This window comes from Myxocyprinus asiaticus, chromosome 34 (assembly GCF_019703515.2).
Source record: "Myxocyprinus asiaticus isolate MX2 ecotype Aquarium Trade chromosome 34, UBuf_Myxa_2, whole genome shotgun sequence".
Lineage (NCBI taxonomy): Eukaryota > Metazoa > Chordata > Actinopteri > Cypriniformes > Catostomidae > Myxocyprinus > Myxocyprinus asiaticus.
Window position 1 is genome coordinate 2962057 of NC_059377.1, and position 15560 is coordinate 2977616.

The 15560-nt window shown below is 41.5% G+C and overlaps 1 protein-coding gene across 1 annotated transcript in view; it reads left to right on the plus strand.

Annotated features, from left to right (window-relative positions):
- Positions 1 to 15560, plus strand: part of LOC127425698 (thyroid hormone receptor beta-like) — a 325007-nt gene that overhangs the window by 239871 nt on the left and 69576 nt on the right. Inside the window, exons 3-4 of the mRNA XM_051671938.1 lie at positions 15277 to 15328; positions 15488 to 15552. Coding sequence (XP_051527898.1) covers positions 15546 to 15552 — 7 coding nt within the window. The 5' untranslated portion in view covers positions 15277 to 15328; positions 15488 to 15545. The remainder of the gene's footprint in view (positions 1 to 15276; positions 15329 to 15487; positions 15553 to 15560) is intronic.

Genomic DNA, 15560 nt, shown 5'->3' on the forward strand with positions numbered 1-15560 from the left:
CGGCGGCCATGACGTGGAACTCTGGCTCGGCGGCCATGACGTGGAACTCTGGCTCGGCATCCACCTCCCCCACAGTGAACGTGGAACCAATAATCTGCAGGGCGAGGTCGATATATTGAGCCAGGCTGTGGGTACTCTGACCGCCTGGCATCAGCAAAGAGATAGGCTCATTCAGTCCAAATCGGAAACAGTCCTTGAGGGCCACCTCATTAAAATCCACCTGGCATACCAGAGTGCAGAAGTCCTCCACACAGTCCTCCAGGGGACGATTCCCCTGATGTAGGCAGAGGAGCTGGATTGCTGGGTTCATTGTAGGTCAAGTATTTCTGTAATGAAGCTGCTGCTGGTGCTGACAATGATGAAGACGATGACGATGACGATGGAATGAAGAACCCAAGTGCAAATTTATTAATAAACGTGAAAACCAAAATATATAATCTTGACTTGACATAAACTTGACATGACATGACATGACATGACACAGCGTTACCAAACATCTACAATACTTGACAAAGGACAATGGAAAACATGAGGGCTTAAATACATGGACATGGGAGAACATAACCAATGAACAAACAGAACTGTAAACAAGATAATCAAGCAATGAACCAATGAAAACAAGACACATGAACATGGAGGGAAAACAGGACATCACATGACTAGGGAACACATGACATGAAACAGGAACTAAACTTTTCAATATAAAAGACACATGAACACACACATTAAACATTACAATGGGAGTGTCATTGCCTTTAGGTTAGCTGATGTTTACACGTGCTGGAGGGGAAACTGTCATCCCAACAAAGAGATGTTTGAACTAGTTCTGTCAGTCGATTACAATATTTAATTGTGATTAACTGCATGATTTTTCAGTTATCATGATTATTCGCAGATTTTGAAAGTGCTTAAATTTGACTCTATAATGAATATCCTTTTTTCCTGTCAAATGTGCATTTCTTTCCTTTTTAGCAAAGAAAACAAAACAATATGTAACAATATACACTGATGTGCCAAAACATTATGACCACTCACAGGTGAAGCGAATAACATTGATCATCTCCTAACAAGGCCACATATCACGGTTTGGGTAGACTAGATGGTAAGTGAACAATCAGTTCTCGTAGTCAATGTGTTGAATGCAGGAGAAATGGGCAGGAATAAAGACCTGAGCGACGTTGACAAGGGCCAAATTGTTATAGCCAGATGATTGGGTCAGAGCATCTCTGAAACGACAAGGCTTGTGGGGTGCTCCCGGTCAGCAGTGGTGAGTACCTACAGACGTGGTCCGAGGAGGGACAAATCATATTCCGGTGACTGGGTGTTGGGTGCCCACGGCTCATCGATGCGTGAGGGCAACGAAGGCTATCCTGTCTGGTCAGAACCGACAGAAGGTCTACTGTGGCACAAGCTACAGAAAAGTTTAATGACAGTTACGGTAGGAATGTGTCACATCAGTGCATTGCACTCTGTTGCGTATGGGGCGGCGAAGCCGCAGACCAGTCAGAGTGCCCATGATGACACCTGTCCACCATCGAAAGTGCCTACAAGGGCACACGAGCATTGAAACTGGACCTTGGAGCTTTGGAAGAAGGTCGCCTTGTCTGATGAGTATGGTTTTCTGTTACATCACGTGGACGGCTATGTACGTGTGCGCCATTTACCTAGGGAAGTGATGGCACCAGGATGCACTGTGGGAAGACGACAAGCCGGTGGAGGGAGTGTGATGCTCTGGGCAATGTTCTGCTGGGAAACCCAGGGTCCAGCCATTCATGTGGACGTCAATTTGACACGTGCCACCAAACTAAACATCATTGCAGACCAGGTACACTCCTTCATGGCAATGGTATTCCCTGATGGCAGTCCTCTTTCAGCAGGATAATGCACCCTGCCACACTGCACACATTGTTCGGGAATGGTTTGAGGAACATGATGAAGAGTTCAAGGTGCTGCCCTGGCCTCCAAATTCCCAGGATCTCAATCCGATTGAGCATCTGTGGGATGCGCTGGACCAACAAGTCCGATCCACAGCGGCTCCACCTCGCAACTTACAGGACTTGAAGGATCTGCTGCTAATGTCTTGGTGCCAGATACCACAGGACACCTTCAGGGGTCTCGTAGAGTCCATGCCTCGGCAGGTCGGCACTGTTTTGGCGGCACGTGGAGGACCAACAGCATATTAGGCAGGTGGTCATAATGTTTTGGCTAATCTGTGTAATTCTTTATTAACATTTTCCAAACAAAGCATTCCACAGTATAAAGACAGAAATGCACTAAAATATCACTAATTCAAGCAACATTAAACATTTCCCAATGTGTAAGTCAGAGGTTGAGTAAAAGAAAGAACAAGTCCCCATAGGTTGCGTATTCATTGCCATGGGCAATGACTGTTAAAGCCCTAGGTACACTTTGACATGAACGCTCAGCGTCTGCCTACTGCTGAACACGAGCCTGTCAACACACAGGCGGTTGGCACATGTGCGCTACGAATGCTATGAGACACTGGACTATTTCTCTTCAGGAGTTTGGACCCATAAAGATGTCTTTATATTCCTTCAGTCTCGAGTTCAAATGCAGGAATCTCCAGACCTCCTCACAGTCTCACACACACGTTCTTGACATGCACATCCACTGTTGTTGTTTTTACCTTCATCTCATTGTTTAGAGGTGATTAAATCTTCTAGCATTTCTTCGTGACATCAGTGGTTTAAATGTGAGTGTTGCCACCTTGTGGACGCACTAATTAGTGCAAATAACTTCAGGTGCATGGGCATTCTGCGCGTTCAAAGTTAAAAAACTCGTGCTGCACGCGTTCAGTGCATGAGCACTATGCTGATGATGAGATTTGTGCCACGCGTCGCATCTGACTGAAGTATACTTTGGGCTTAAACCTTCATCTCTTAAACCCTCATCCTCCACAATATTAATTGTGGCTATCTACTTTGCTACAGCAGTCGTGAAGCTGCATTTATATGATTCACGGCAATTTGAACTCTATATGAAAAGCACTTGCAGAGAACGTCTTGTTTTACTTTTAGCACTGGCACTATGATGCTTCATCCGAATTGTTCGGTAAGATGGAAGTGCAATGTGACGGCAAGGAAATGCTGATGCTTTACTCAAGCGAGTTATCTGAATGCGCTTTTCACAAGTTCCATCTGGGTTTGTTTTGGACAAAAAATTATGGTTAAGAGGTTCTTTCTTCATCACTTGACCATTGACATGGATTCGCTGTTGTGTGTCTGTTTGTGATGTGTGCGTCTGTGTAATTACCCTTAATATGTTGCAAAGCTTCCGCCCTATTCCAAACAGTGTTCAGAATTCACACAGTGCTGAATAAAATGTCAAAATCTAATGTCAAATTGGTAAGTGCGTTAATCACATTAAAGAAACATTAAAGTGTTTAACATTTTAAATAAATCACATGCATTAATGCGTTAATTTCAACAGCTCTAGTTTGAACATTTGTGTTGTTTCTCATTAATGCTTTGGACTAAGTATAAACTTTTTTTCCCTTTTGACTCTATGATAGCTGCCATACTGAATACCTATGTGTTAAAAGTTTAGATACACTTGACCAAATTAGTTTCTCATGATTTTAAAGAGCCCATATTATGCTCATTTACAGGTTCATAATTTTATTTTGAGGGTCTACTAGAATAGGTTTACATGCTTTAATGTTAAAAAAACACATTATTTTTCTCATACTGTACATTGCTACAGCAACTCTTCACCCTGTCTGAAGCTCTGATTTACCTCCTATCTCTTTAAAGCCCCCCTTTCTGAAAAGCCCAATCTGCTTTGACCTCATGGCTTGGTTTTTGCTCTGATATGCATTTTCAGCTGTAAGACCTTATATAGACAAGTGTATGCCTTTCCAAATCATGTTCAGTCAATTGAATTTGCCACAGGTGGACTTAAATCAAAGTGTAGAAACATCTCAAAGATCCAGAGAAATGGGATGCACCTGAGCTAAATTTTAAATGTCATAGCAAAGGGTCTGACTACTTATGTCATATTGATATTTCAGTTTTTTCTTTTTTAATAAATTTGCAAAAAACGTTTTTTTTTTTTTTTTTTGCTTTGTCGTTATGGGGTATGGAATGTAGAATGATGTGAAAAACAAATAATTTAAAGCATTTTAGCATTAGGCTGCAGTATAACAAAATGTAAAAAAATGGGGGGGTCTGAATATTTTCTGAATGCACTGTAGTATTCTATTTGTGTTATTTCATAGTTTTGATGTCTTTACTATTATTCTAAAGTGTGGAATATATCTATAAATTTAGCCACAAGCAGCAGTTATCGGGGTCCAAGCAGTTTGGAAAAGAGGAAAAAATTTCCATAATTACCAGATTTGAAAGGACAGACCTGTCAAGGACAAACTAATTTCATTGCTAAGTACTCTAGTTACTTTGTAGGTATTCCTTCCACCATTTTTAGCTTTCTGAAAACCTACTTTTTCAAACTCCTCCTAGACTGTTGGTCCGTTTCACACAAAATTTTGCATGAATCATCTAGATACCATTGTGAGCAAAGTTATCAAAAGAATTTTGATTTGTTAAATTGATTAGAAGATATAAGCCCATTCATTTTATTGGCCATAACCAAGTTCACTTATCAACCTATTACTTCTGAACGGTTTGAAATTGTTTAGTTTTCTTTCAATTTGTTTCATTTGATTATTTGAGTGCCACCTAGGGTTGAATGGGTGTGTGTGCGCACCTGAGTAGTGGGTGGTATTTGGGACCATCCTACCAAATGTGTTGTCTCTAGAACTTAGGATTTTTGCTGCCGAGATACTTTTAGGGCAGAAAAAAAATAATAAGAAGAAAATCAGTACAAATTCAGTAGGATTCCAGCACCTTCTGTGCTTGGACCCCTAACCAATAATGAAAACTGTATGTGTGTCTAACATTTGACCAGCAGTGCAAATAGACATGCAGTCATGCACTTCGAAAGCAGATTGCTGCAAGACCTTTGAAACAAATCACAGTTTTCAAATTACAGACGCACTGAATTGTAGTATTAACTGTGTATATGGTAGATGGAATGTTCTCTAGTCTTTAATTAAAGTCTTTTCACATTGTGTTCAATGAGAGGGTAGATAAAAGACTGACCTGAATACACATGCAATCTAACCTTTAGCATGGCATGCAGTGTAGGCGGTGTGCACACAGGATGCATTTTTAATGCATTTGGAGGAAGCCGCTGTCTCGCTGAATGCAAAGCAGAGGCATTTATCCTAAATGTTGATAATAGACAGTCTACAAACCTCCCTGAAGCATCCTGAGGCCCAGTGTCTTGATCAAGGGCTTTGAACCTATCAGCCTATTTTTCAGTTACCAGTCCTGACCTTTAAACACTAGGCCACACCAACCACATCATGTGCTAAGGAGGGAGAGCTGAACCACAATGTCCAAGGCAGTGAGACATCTTGATTTGTCATTCTGTGTGAGACTCTTGTCTTATTGGTGGTTGGGGGGGGGGGGGGGGGGGGGGGTTGTTGTAGAGGGTTCGGCACAAGGAAGACCAACATGAGGGAAGCATGGAAAGATGGTGCTTCAAAGAATGCCATCTGATATAGAGTCATTTCCTGCTCATTACCTCCGCTGTGATAGACAAACATTTAACTGATATCTGCTCGAGGCTGACGCCAACTCTTCTTAAATAACCTCTCTCTGTTACTGTAGAAAAACTAATCATGTTCTTTGGCAGAATTAGGATTTTTATTACCAGTTTTGGTTTTACTGTGTTATTACTATGGTTTTACTATGAATATCATGGATAAAATGTGGTTACTTTAGAAAACCATGGTACATTTTGTGGTTATTCTGGTTTTACTACTAATATCATAGTTAAACTGTGGTTACTGTAGTGAAACCAGGGTTAATTTTTGTAAGGGATGGATAAAGGTATTGTATAAAGGGAACGCAAACTATTGTTAGGTAACAAAAAAGGTATTGCAAGGGAAAGTGAAATGTATTGCGAGAGAATGCAAACTATTGCGAGGGAACGGAAAACATGTTGCAAGGGAACGGAAAACTTATTGCGAGGGAATGCAAACTATTGTGAGAGAATGGTAAACATATTGCAAGGGAAAGCGAAACTTATTGTGAGGGAATGCAAACACTTGTGAGGGAATGAAAAACATATTGCAAGGGAACGCAAAATATATTAACCATATACTATATATAAAATATATACGAACTATTGTGCGGGAAAGTTAAACGTGTTTCAAGGGAAAGCAAAACTTTTTGTGAGGGAATGCAAACTATTTTGAGGGAATGGAAAACATATTGCAAGGGAACGTGAAACTTATTGCGAGGGAATGCAAACTATTGCGAGGTAAGTGAAAATGTAGTGCAAGGAAACGTGAAACTTATTGCGAGGGAATGCAAACTATTGCGAGGGAACACAAAATGAATTGCAAGGGAACGTGAAAGTTGTTGCGAGTAAATCCAAATGATTGTGAGGGAACGGAAAATGTATTGCAAGGGAACTTGAAACTAATTGCAAGGGAATGAAAACTATTGTGAGGGAACGCAAAACGAATTGCAAGGGAACGTGAAACTTATTGCGACGAAATGCAAACGATTGTGAGGGACTGGAAAACGTATTGCAAGAAAACTCTAAACTAATTGCAAGGGAATGCAAACTATTGCGAGGGAACGCAAAATGTCTCGTCACGTACGTAAACTTGCTTCCCTTACAACTCAGTACACTTGATATTGCATGCCAACACATATGGGGAACAGAATCCAATCACGCCGCACTACACAACATAAACTTCCAGAGAGAAAACATGATGCCGCAATCCCGTGGGACGGTGACCAACATGAGTATGCTGCAAGTGAGTGACCCTCATGTTGGCCCAGGAGGGGAACACTCAGAATGAATATATGATCTATGGTCATATAGTATGAATTAATCCCTTCACGAACCCTGTCGGGAAGGGAGTTTATTTATAATGAAAGTGCTTGTGACTTTATGGTAAATTACAACGGCCTGAATGCAGGCGGATGTGTAAAATGATGGGGAGCCCATACTTAAAGGGAAGGGCATAAGTATATGTTTGGCAAACGAAATAGCAAGCACTCTAAATAGAGAGGACTTGTGAAGAGAGAGACACTACATTTAGGTTGTAAAACCTTGCGAATGTGTTTGAGGAGACCATCCTGCTTGCAAAACATATGTCTTGTAAAGACACACCGTTCATCCATGCCCATGAGGAGGCCATGCCTCTAGTTGATTGTGCTTAACACCAATTGGGCAAATCTTACCCTGAAACTAATAAGTCAGGGCAATCGCATCAACAATCCAGTGAGAAAGTCTTTGCTTGGAGAAGGACATTCCTTTCGTGTGTCCTCCATAACATACAAAGAGCTGATCAGACAGTCTGAACTGGCGGGTGCGCGCAACGTATGCATGTAGCGCCCGCACAGGTCATACAGTTGCAATCGAAATTATTCAACCCCCCCAAGACAGTAAAGATTTACAAAGGTAAGCTTTTCTGATGACCCAGATTTTTTAAACTTTACATCTATATCAGTTGAGTGACACATTCAAAGTCATAGTGTGAATATATAACCTAATATTTCTAAATAGCAGGATTTTTTAAAAATAAGGCCATGTCATAATTATTCAACCCCTATTGCATGTAGTTGTTTCTTAAATATGTAAGTGTTGGGCCTCATGTATTCAGATAGAAGACAAAGGCAGGCCTAACACAGTCGTAAAACCTAACTCAGGCCCACATACCAAGTCATAAATTTTACTGATAAAAATCGCGCCAAAATCAAACAAAGGGAGTCCAAAACAGACTACAAATCCCATGAAGCCTTGCTCACTAAAGGATCGAACTCTCAACTCCTATTGGATGAGGCACACAACAGAACGCACCTCAACCATGACATCATCAAGAGTAGAAATACCTCTGAAATGCTTACGGGATTTGCTTCCAGGAACTTTGCTGACCGTGTGTAGACGCAGCTCATCACTGCTCTCAGGTGCAGCCTCGTGGCACAAGGAAGTAACATCTGACTTGAAACTGTGGCCATACAATCTCCATCTCGCTGGACAAGTTGAGATTACTCTGTGTTCCACCGAACACTCTAACGGATCCGAAGGAGACCGCCGAGCAATCCGCATCTTCATCCGTTTGCCTGCAGAAGTGAAGAGAAAAAGAGTTCTCTTCCCTCTTCAATCAAGTCGACGTTTCTGATTTCTCCACCAGCCCGCCGAGAATCAGCAGCCGTACCGCCCGCCGATAGAGCAAGGAAACGGCCTCCCGTCATCACCTGAGCCTCGAGGAACTGAGTCTGAGTTAAAGGACGGATGAACACATATTCGTCTGCATCCTCATACGATTCAGGTTTACGTCTGGGCAGAGATAGAATATTATAATGTGTTATTCTTGTGTATCAAGGTTATTGCTTGAACAGTTTACGGACCGCCGTGTCCGCTCATTATGAATACTCAGGGTATTAATTATCACGAATGAGATTTGCTGTATTGTAGTCCAACCACATTGGACTGTTGTGCATTTCCGCCATCACGGGTGAGACCGGCAAACTGAGTTTATCCATTGAAGAATCAAAGACCGCAGGACGGTTTACAAGCCATCCACCGCGTCTCTGAGTGATAAACCAACAGCTGCTTTCTCTCCCACGATCGCGAAACCGGCTTTGGGGCCGTCTCTTAATTCTCTCTCTCTCGTACTAACCACACACACACACGCGACCCCTCACAAACATTCTTGCACACATTTTTGGCTAGTAGATATCTTCGTGATAAAGCTTAGCTTTGTCCCTAAGCTACCATTGACTGGTTTTCTCTCCGCCCACATTCGCAGCTATATTCTCTGGCCGGAAGTCTCTTGTGACATATTCTCCACAAGAGTCACGTCCGCCATTTTGTGCGCGTCCCTCCTCACACACACACACACACACACACACACACTCGCTCTCACACACACACACCCTCATGTGTTATAGGATTATTTTGATTTCCATATCTAATCATATCACTGTTTAGTTTGTAGTTGTAAGTCGGATGTTTATTGACTGCATTGTATTAATTATTAATTGATATTACTGCATAAATAAACTTTGTTTATATTACAAAGAGAAGTGTTTTGGTTTATTTTGCATACACCTGTGTCATGCTGATGGGATGTCAGTGCTCGGATTCAAGCCTTCATTCATTGTTTTTTCCCCGAAAATCGATATTCTTCGGATGTCGATTTTCCTAAGAAAACAATCTAATATTGAGACTGTTATACTATCTGGTTATTAGTCCCTGATTCCAGGGTGGTGCCCCATCAATATTAATCCTTATTAATATTCTATTGATTTTTGATAATTGATAATTATCTTTGATGATTGTTGAATTTGAATGATCAATAAGCTAGTATTAATTTTAATTAATGTTTCATCGATGTTAATGATTGGTGATTATCTTTGATAATTGTTGATTTAAAGGATTAAAAAAGCTAACATTGATTCTCATCAATGTTCTATTGATTTTAATAATTAATAATTATCTTTGATAATTATTAATTATTGCTAATAACCAAACCCTCTCCTGAACGTAGCACACTACATTTACTGGAGCCCTGTATGAGGTTTTAATGAGTTAGATTCAATATTAATTATTTAAATATTAATTTTATAACTAAAGAAATAATTAATTATTTCTGATAGTTACACTGATCTAAACAACCAGTAAAGCCCTACATAAGGCTACACAAGTAATTGTTTTAAAACAAAATTAAGTCATCAATCTGCAATGGCACTTATTTAAGTTTTCAAATGTAAGTTTAGCATTGTAAGCAAAATGTATTTCTATGTAAAAAATGCAATTAAAAATAAGCTGTCTCAAAAGCTAATAGAGGAGATTATTTCATTACACAAGAAAGGTCATGGCTAAATGTACATTTCCAAGGCACTTCAATGTCCAATTGACAAAGTTGGCAGCACCATTCATACATTTTTTAAATATGGTACAACAGCAACCTTCTTGGGGAGTGGAAGAAAGCAAAACTTCACCAAGGAAAATGTTGACTTGAATGTTCAAGAAGTAATTAGGAAAGACCTGTGGAGTCCTGGAAGAAGGTTTTATAGATGTATGACACTAAACTGAAAATGAGTTTTAGACCCATGGGTCAGCAGTACGTCTGGAGTAAGGTGACAAGGTGATGACAGGAACGACACTATCCCCACAGTCAAACATGGAGGTGGGTCAGTCCTGTTATGGGGGTGTTTTGTGGCTGCAGGAAACGGCTATCCTGACTATGTGACTGACACCATGGATTCTTTCAGGTATCAGGCCATTTTGGCATGAAAAATGTGATGCCTTCAGTGTGTAAATTGAAGCTCGGTGATCACTGGACTTTCCAGCAAGAGAGTAACACCAAGGATACATCCAAGTTGTCCAAAATCTGGTTCAGGGATAGGTTGTGGAATGTCCTTAAATGGCCATTTCAGTGCATCATTAAAATCCCTTTGCAAACCTTTGTTGGGATTTCAAGGAAGCAGTGGCAGCACAGAAACTAAAGAATGTCAATGAGCTGGAAGCTTTTGCTCATAAGAAATGTGTAAAAATTCTAATAGAGAGGTGTCCGAAGCCTGAGAACACTTACCTGAAACATTTATTTGCTGTTATTAAGGATAAAGGATGCTCCACAAATGATTGACTTTGGGGGTTGAATATTTTTGACATGACATTTGTGGAGAGAATTAGTTATTTTTTATTTTAAAATTTGAGTAAACTGAACTCTTTGTTCTCAAAATCACGCAAACGTGTATTAAAAACTTACTTTGACTGTTTACTGAGGTTTTAGTTGATGTGTTTTAATTCACATCACCAGAATGTATTGCTGGTCAGGGGGGTTTAATAATTTTGATTGCAACTGTAACAAATGCAAGGATTGTTCCACATCCAAATTAAATGGAGGGAAGAATACTTTAATGTGAACCACCTGCGCTCTGAAGGGCATGGTTAAAACCTTAGGCACATAGCCTTTTCTGGGTTTGGTAGTGGCTTTTGAAAGACCGGGTCCAAACTGCAGACATGAATTGTCAGTTGATAGTGCATGTAAGTCACCGACCTGTTTTACTGAGGCCAGAGCCAGCAGTCTTAATGAAGAGCATGCTCAAATCAACAGAGTCCAAAGGCTCAAAGGGGGGCCCTGCAAGCGTTTTTAGGACCAAAGTTAGGTCCCAAGTCGGGTGGATTTAATTGTCTTGCTCCTCTAAGAAACTTTATGATTAAATCATGTTTTCCTATAGTGCCGACAGCTTCAGGTGCGTGATACGCAGATATAGTCCCCACATAAACTTTGAGCATTGATGGAGTGAGTCCTGCGTCTAATCACTCTTGAAGAAATATGAGAATTTCATGTATGGGGCAGTTTACTGGGTCTTTGCCATGTGAAAGACACCAATCAGTGAACACATTCCATTTTAGTGCATAGAGGCGTCTCGTGGACGGTGCTCTGGCCTGTAAAATGGTGTTCATGACTCGCAGACTTGAGTGAAATTTAAGATGACATTTATTTGATGAATATAAAACAGAAAATGTAATGTCTCTCTGTGGCGTAAGCCCCGTCTGGCGGTCCTAAGAAGTTGTACTCGGAACTGTCATATCCTGCCAGAGATAGGAGGCAAGGGCGAGGAGCCTACCCCTGTGTAGGACAGGACTCAACTGTTGGTGGTGGAGGTTGCCGTGTTAGCACACTAAAACAGCAATGTGATAGATTGTGAGCATAAAGCGATGGCTTCCATAATGGTGTGATGATGTACAGCTGCTAGTCTTCCCGCTAGAACTACGCTGCGCTCACATTTCTGGCACATTTAGCGCACTCCATTCAGGGGCCACACATGCAGGTTCCACAGCTTGGGCTGGGGATGCCAGATTGTGCCTTGCGTCTGAGAGAAGAGATCCCTCCTCAGCGGTATTTCCCATGGCGAGCTGTATAACATCTCTATCATTTCCGGAAACCATGGCTGATTTGGCCATTTCGGCGCAATAAACAGAACTGTTTCCATGTCCACTTGGACTTTGCTGATGACAGAATGGAGGCACACCGGCGGAAGTGCATACTTGCGTTTTGCCGGCCATACGTGGTCCAGCATGTCATGGCGACATATATATGCCACTACTGTTGTGTTGTCTGAACGAATCAGAATGTGGTGATTCACAATATCGGAATGAAAAGCTCTCAAAGCTAGAAAGACAGCCAGTAGCTTTAGGCGGTTGACATGTCACGGACGTTTCACACCTGTTTCCAGGTGTCGAAAGTCGGGCATTCATTACACACCGTGTCCCAACCTGTGTTGGATGCATTTGTGGTCAGCACTTTCTTTTTGAAAACTTGACCCAGCATAACACCTTGTTGGTAGAAGGCTGGCGCTGTCCATGGTAATAGAGCAGCCAGACAGTGGCGAGTTACCATGATGAAATTGAAATTACTAAAGTGTTAATGTTTTTTTGTTTGTTTGTTTGTTTGTTTTTTCAGTTTGAACTGAAACAGACATTGTACACGCACATGTACATGCTCATTCATGAGGTGCGCACGCATGAACTCCTAAAGTTTTACTGGCTGGGGAAAAGTGTGCTTTTCGCCCAATTGACATTAGACTTTCCATATGGCAAAGCAGCAAGTCTCTGTGTTCGCTCAGTAGTGCCTCTGATTGGCTAGTAATAACCAGTCACTGAGGTAATTCAAAACACATACACACTGTTTCAATGAACATGTGGGGAGCCAGAGACAGACTGAAATGAAGGACTTTAAATTGATACACATTTCCCTCGAATGCGAATCTAAAAAGCCGCCTTTAACGTGGTACAATTGGTACATGAAGTTCGCGTCCTTCAGATCTATTGACGCAAATCAGTCCTGAGGACGGATGTACAATAACATCTTGTAACAGGGTTAAAATGGGCAAGGAGGAGGCGGGAACCGACTGAACAAACAAAGTAATATTTAATTGAAACAAAAAGACACAAACACAAATACACACACGGCAGCTGCGTGTGGCTCTCTCTCTCTCTCGAACTGCTGCATCCGGCTGCATTTATCCCTCTCCTCGACTGATTAGCCCAATTGGGGGCCGGGCATGCATAGTCAAGGGCAAGGTGGAGCGACAGTGAGAGAGAGACAGGAAAGAGAGAAAAAAAATTGCTCGCCGGTTCCCAGACACGCCGTCGCCTGGTCCTCGACCACTCCTCCACCCTCTGGCGGATGACAGCTGCTCCTCCCCTGGCGGACCAGAGCGAGTCCTCCGACCTCTGGCGGATGGAACGCCCCTCCGTGTTCTGGTGGCTGTCAGCGAGCCCCTCCTCCCCTCATAGACGGCAGCCATTCCTCCACGTCCAGGCAGCCGGCAGCGACTCCTCCATCCCCCGGTGGACGGCCGCGGCTACTCCTTTGGGTGGACGGCAGTGGCGAGGACTCCACAACAGCTCATCCCTCTTCCTTCCTGGGTTTCGGCACCAATGTAACAGGGTTAAAATGGGCAAGAAGGAGGCGGAACTGGCTGAACAGACAAAGTAATATTTAATTTAAACAAAAAGACACAAGCACAAAAACACACACGGCAGCTGCGTGTGGCTCTCTCTCTGCATTACATGGAGATTGAGGGGCTTGCGGGGCATGTGCCGGCACAAGGACCACCTCAAATTCATCCTGCTCGACCTCGCGGCCCCACCGTGCCTCCTCGTGTGATCCCTCGGGTGTCACAGAAGAGGCAGTTGGAAGGATGCAGAAGGCTGAAGCAGGCCATTCACCAGCGAAGCTTCAAGCGACGAGGCGGAGTGATGTTCGCCAGAACACAGCAGGGGAGCGGAGAGTCTTCTCCTTTCCGTCAAGATCCCACGCTGACTCATGTAGTCGATGGCGAAGCAGTAGAGGGCTTTTAGACGAGAGATGAATCGCTGTCTTGAAGGAAGAAAATTCTGAGGAATGGTGTTTGTGCACCTTTTATAGCGGACAGCTTCGTGCCTAAAAAGGCAGGGCTCAAACACCATAGCCAATATTAGAATATTGGTGCTATATTAGAGAGGTTTCAACTAGGTTATGTGGAAGGACACTCCCATATGCGTTAGCACACGATGTCAAGTGTACTAAGTCGTAAGGGAACTAATTGCAAGGGAACATGAAACTTGAAACACGCAAACCATTGTGAGGGAATGCAAACCATTTTGAGAAGGAAAACGCAAAATTATTGCGATGGAAATGATTTCAGCAAATACATTTTCTGTCGCACCGTACACTTTAATCTCAACAATTCAAAAAAGGAGAAAAACGTTTTTTTTTTTTTTTTTTTTTTTTTGTTTTGTTTTTAAGTCAGAAAGTTTATTTCTGGAATGAGTCATTTTTGCTGTTGTTTTGAGTTCTGAAAGTTACAGTATGTTTTCCTTATTATTTAAACTCTTTTATTTCAAAAGTTTAAAGAAAATCTGTGTTCCTATGACATGAGTGAATGAGAGTAGACATCATATGTTGTCTTTACAAGTTTCTGTATAAATATATTTTAAATTTAGGGACTTAATTTAAATAAAATAATTTTATAGGTTGTTGGTAAGATGCACAAGAGTATCAAAAAAGAACACATGCCAATAATTAGCATTGCAATCATGAAGTGTACAGAGTTTAGTGGTAGTCATTTGAAGGGCATTCTCCACCCACATCTGCTCATAACAATGAGTATTGCCTTTATTCCTGCACATGCACATACTGTCTGATTAAAGGCAAAACAATATTACAATACTGAATATTTACAGACATCCATTTCCAAAAATAGCATTGCTGATATAAAAAACAGGCTTGAATGTTGGTAATAAACTAATGTTGAATCAGACAGCAAAAGCTAAATGTTTCCCTTTAATAATTATAATAATTTCCCTTCTGTTGGCTACGTTAAAGTGTGTTCATTAAAAATACAGGCAAATTGGCTCTTTTGATAAATCTGGCCAGGGTTCAATAACTTGAATAGTTTTCCATGAGATGCTTTTCATAAAGCAAAAACTTGATTAAAATGGTGATAAACTTGGTGACCATTGAAATGGTGAGCAGTAGCAGGACCCGACATATGCACTTTCCCTTCATGTAAATTTTAAACTAAAATCTTGACATTGGTAAAAAAAAAAAAAGGTCCATGGACAAATTATATTTCAACTACACAATTATTTTCCCTGCTTTAATGAAGACAAGCAAGTTATATTTTGCTCCTGCAGTATGTAAGTGTGACTCTGTGTTTGTGTGTTTTTCAGCCTCGACTGCTGTGATCAGCTCGGAGACGACTCAGATATTACACGGAGCAAGGTAAGCCAAAGTCACTTTCAATATGAGCTGTAGACAGTTAGACCTTAATTACCAGATCATATTTTACTGCATGAGTTCTGCTGAGTTTGTGAACAAGGGTCTGCCCTGTTTCACTGACTCATTTCAAATGTCTGTCTTTCTCTGTTGTCGTTTTGTCAGATATCAGGGAGGCCGTGGATGCCATAAGAATGATGTTAAAGGCCTAATACACAGCAGTATGTCAGGTAAAGTA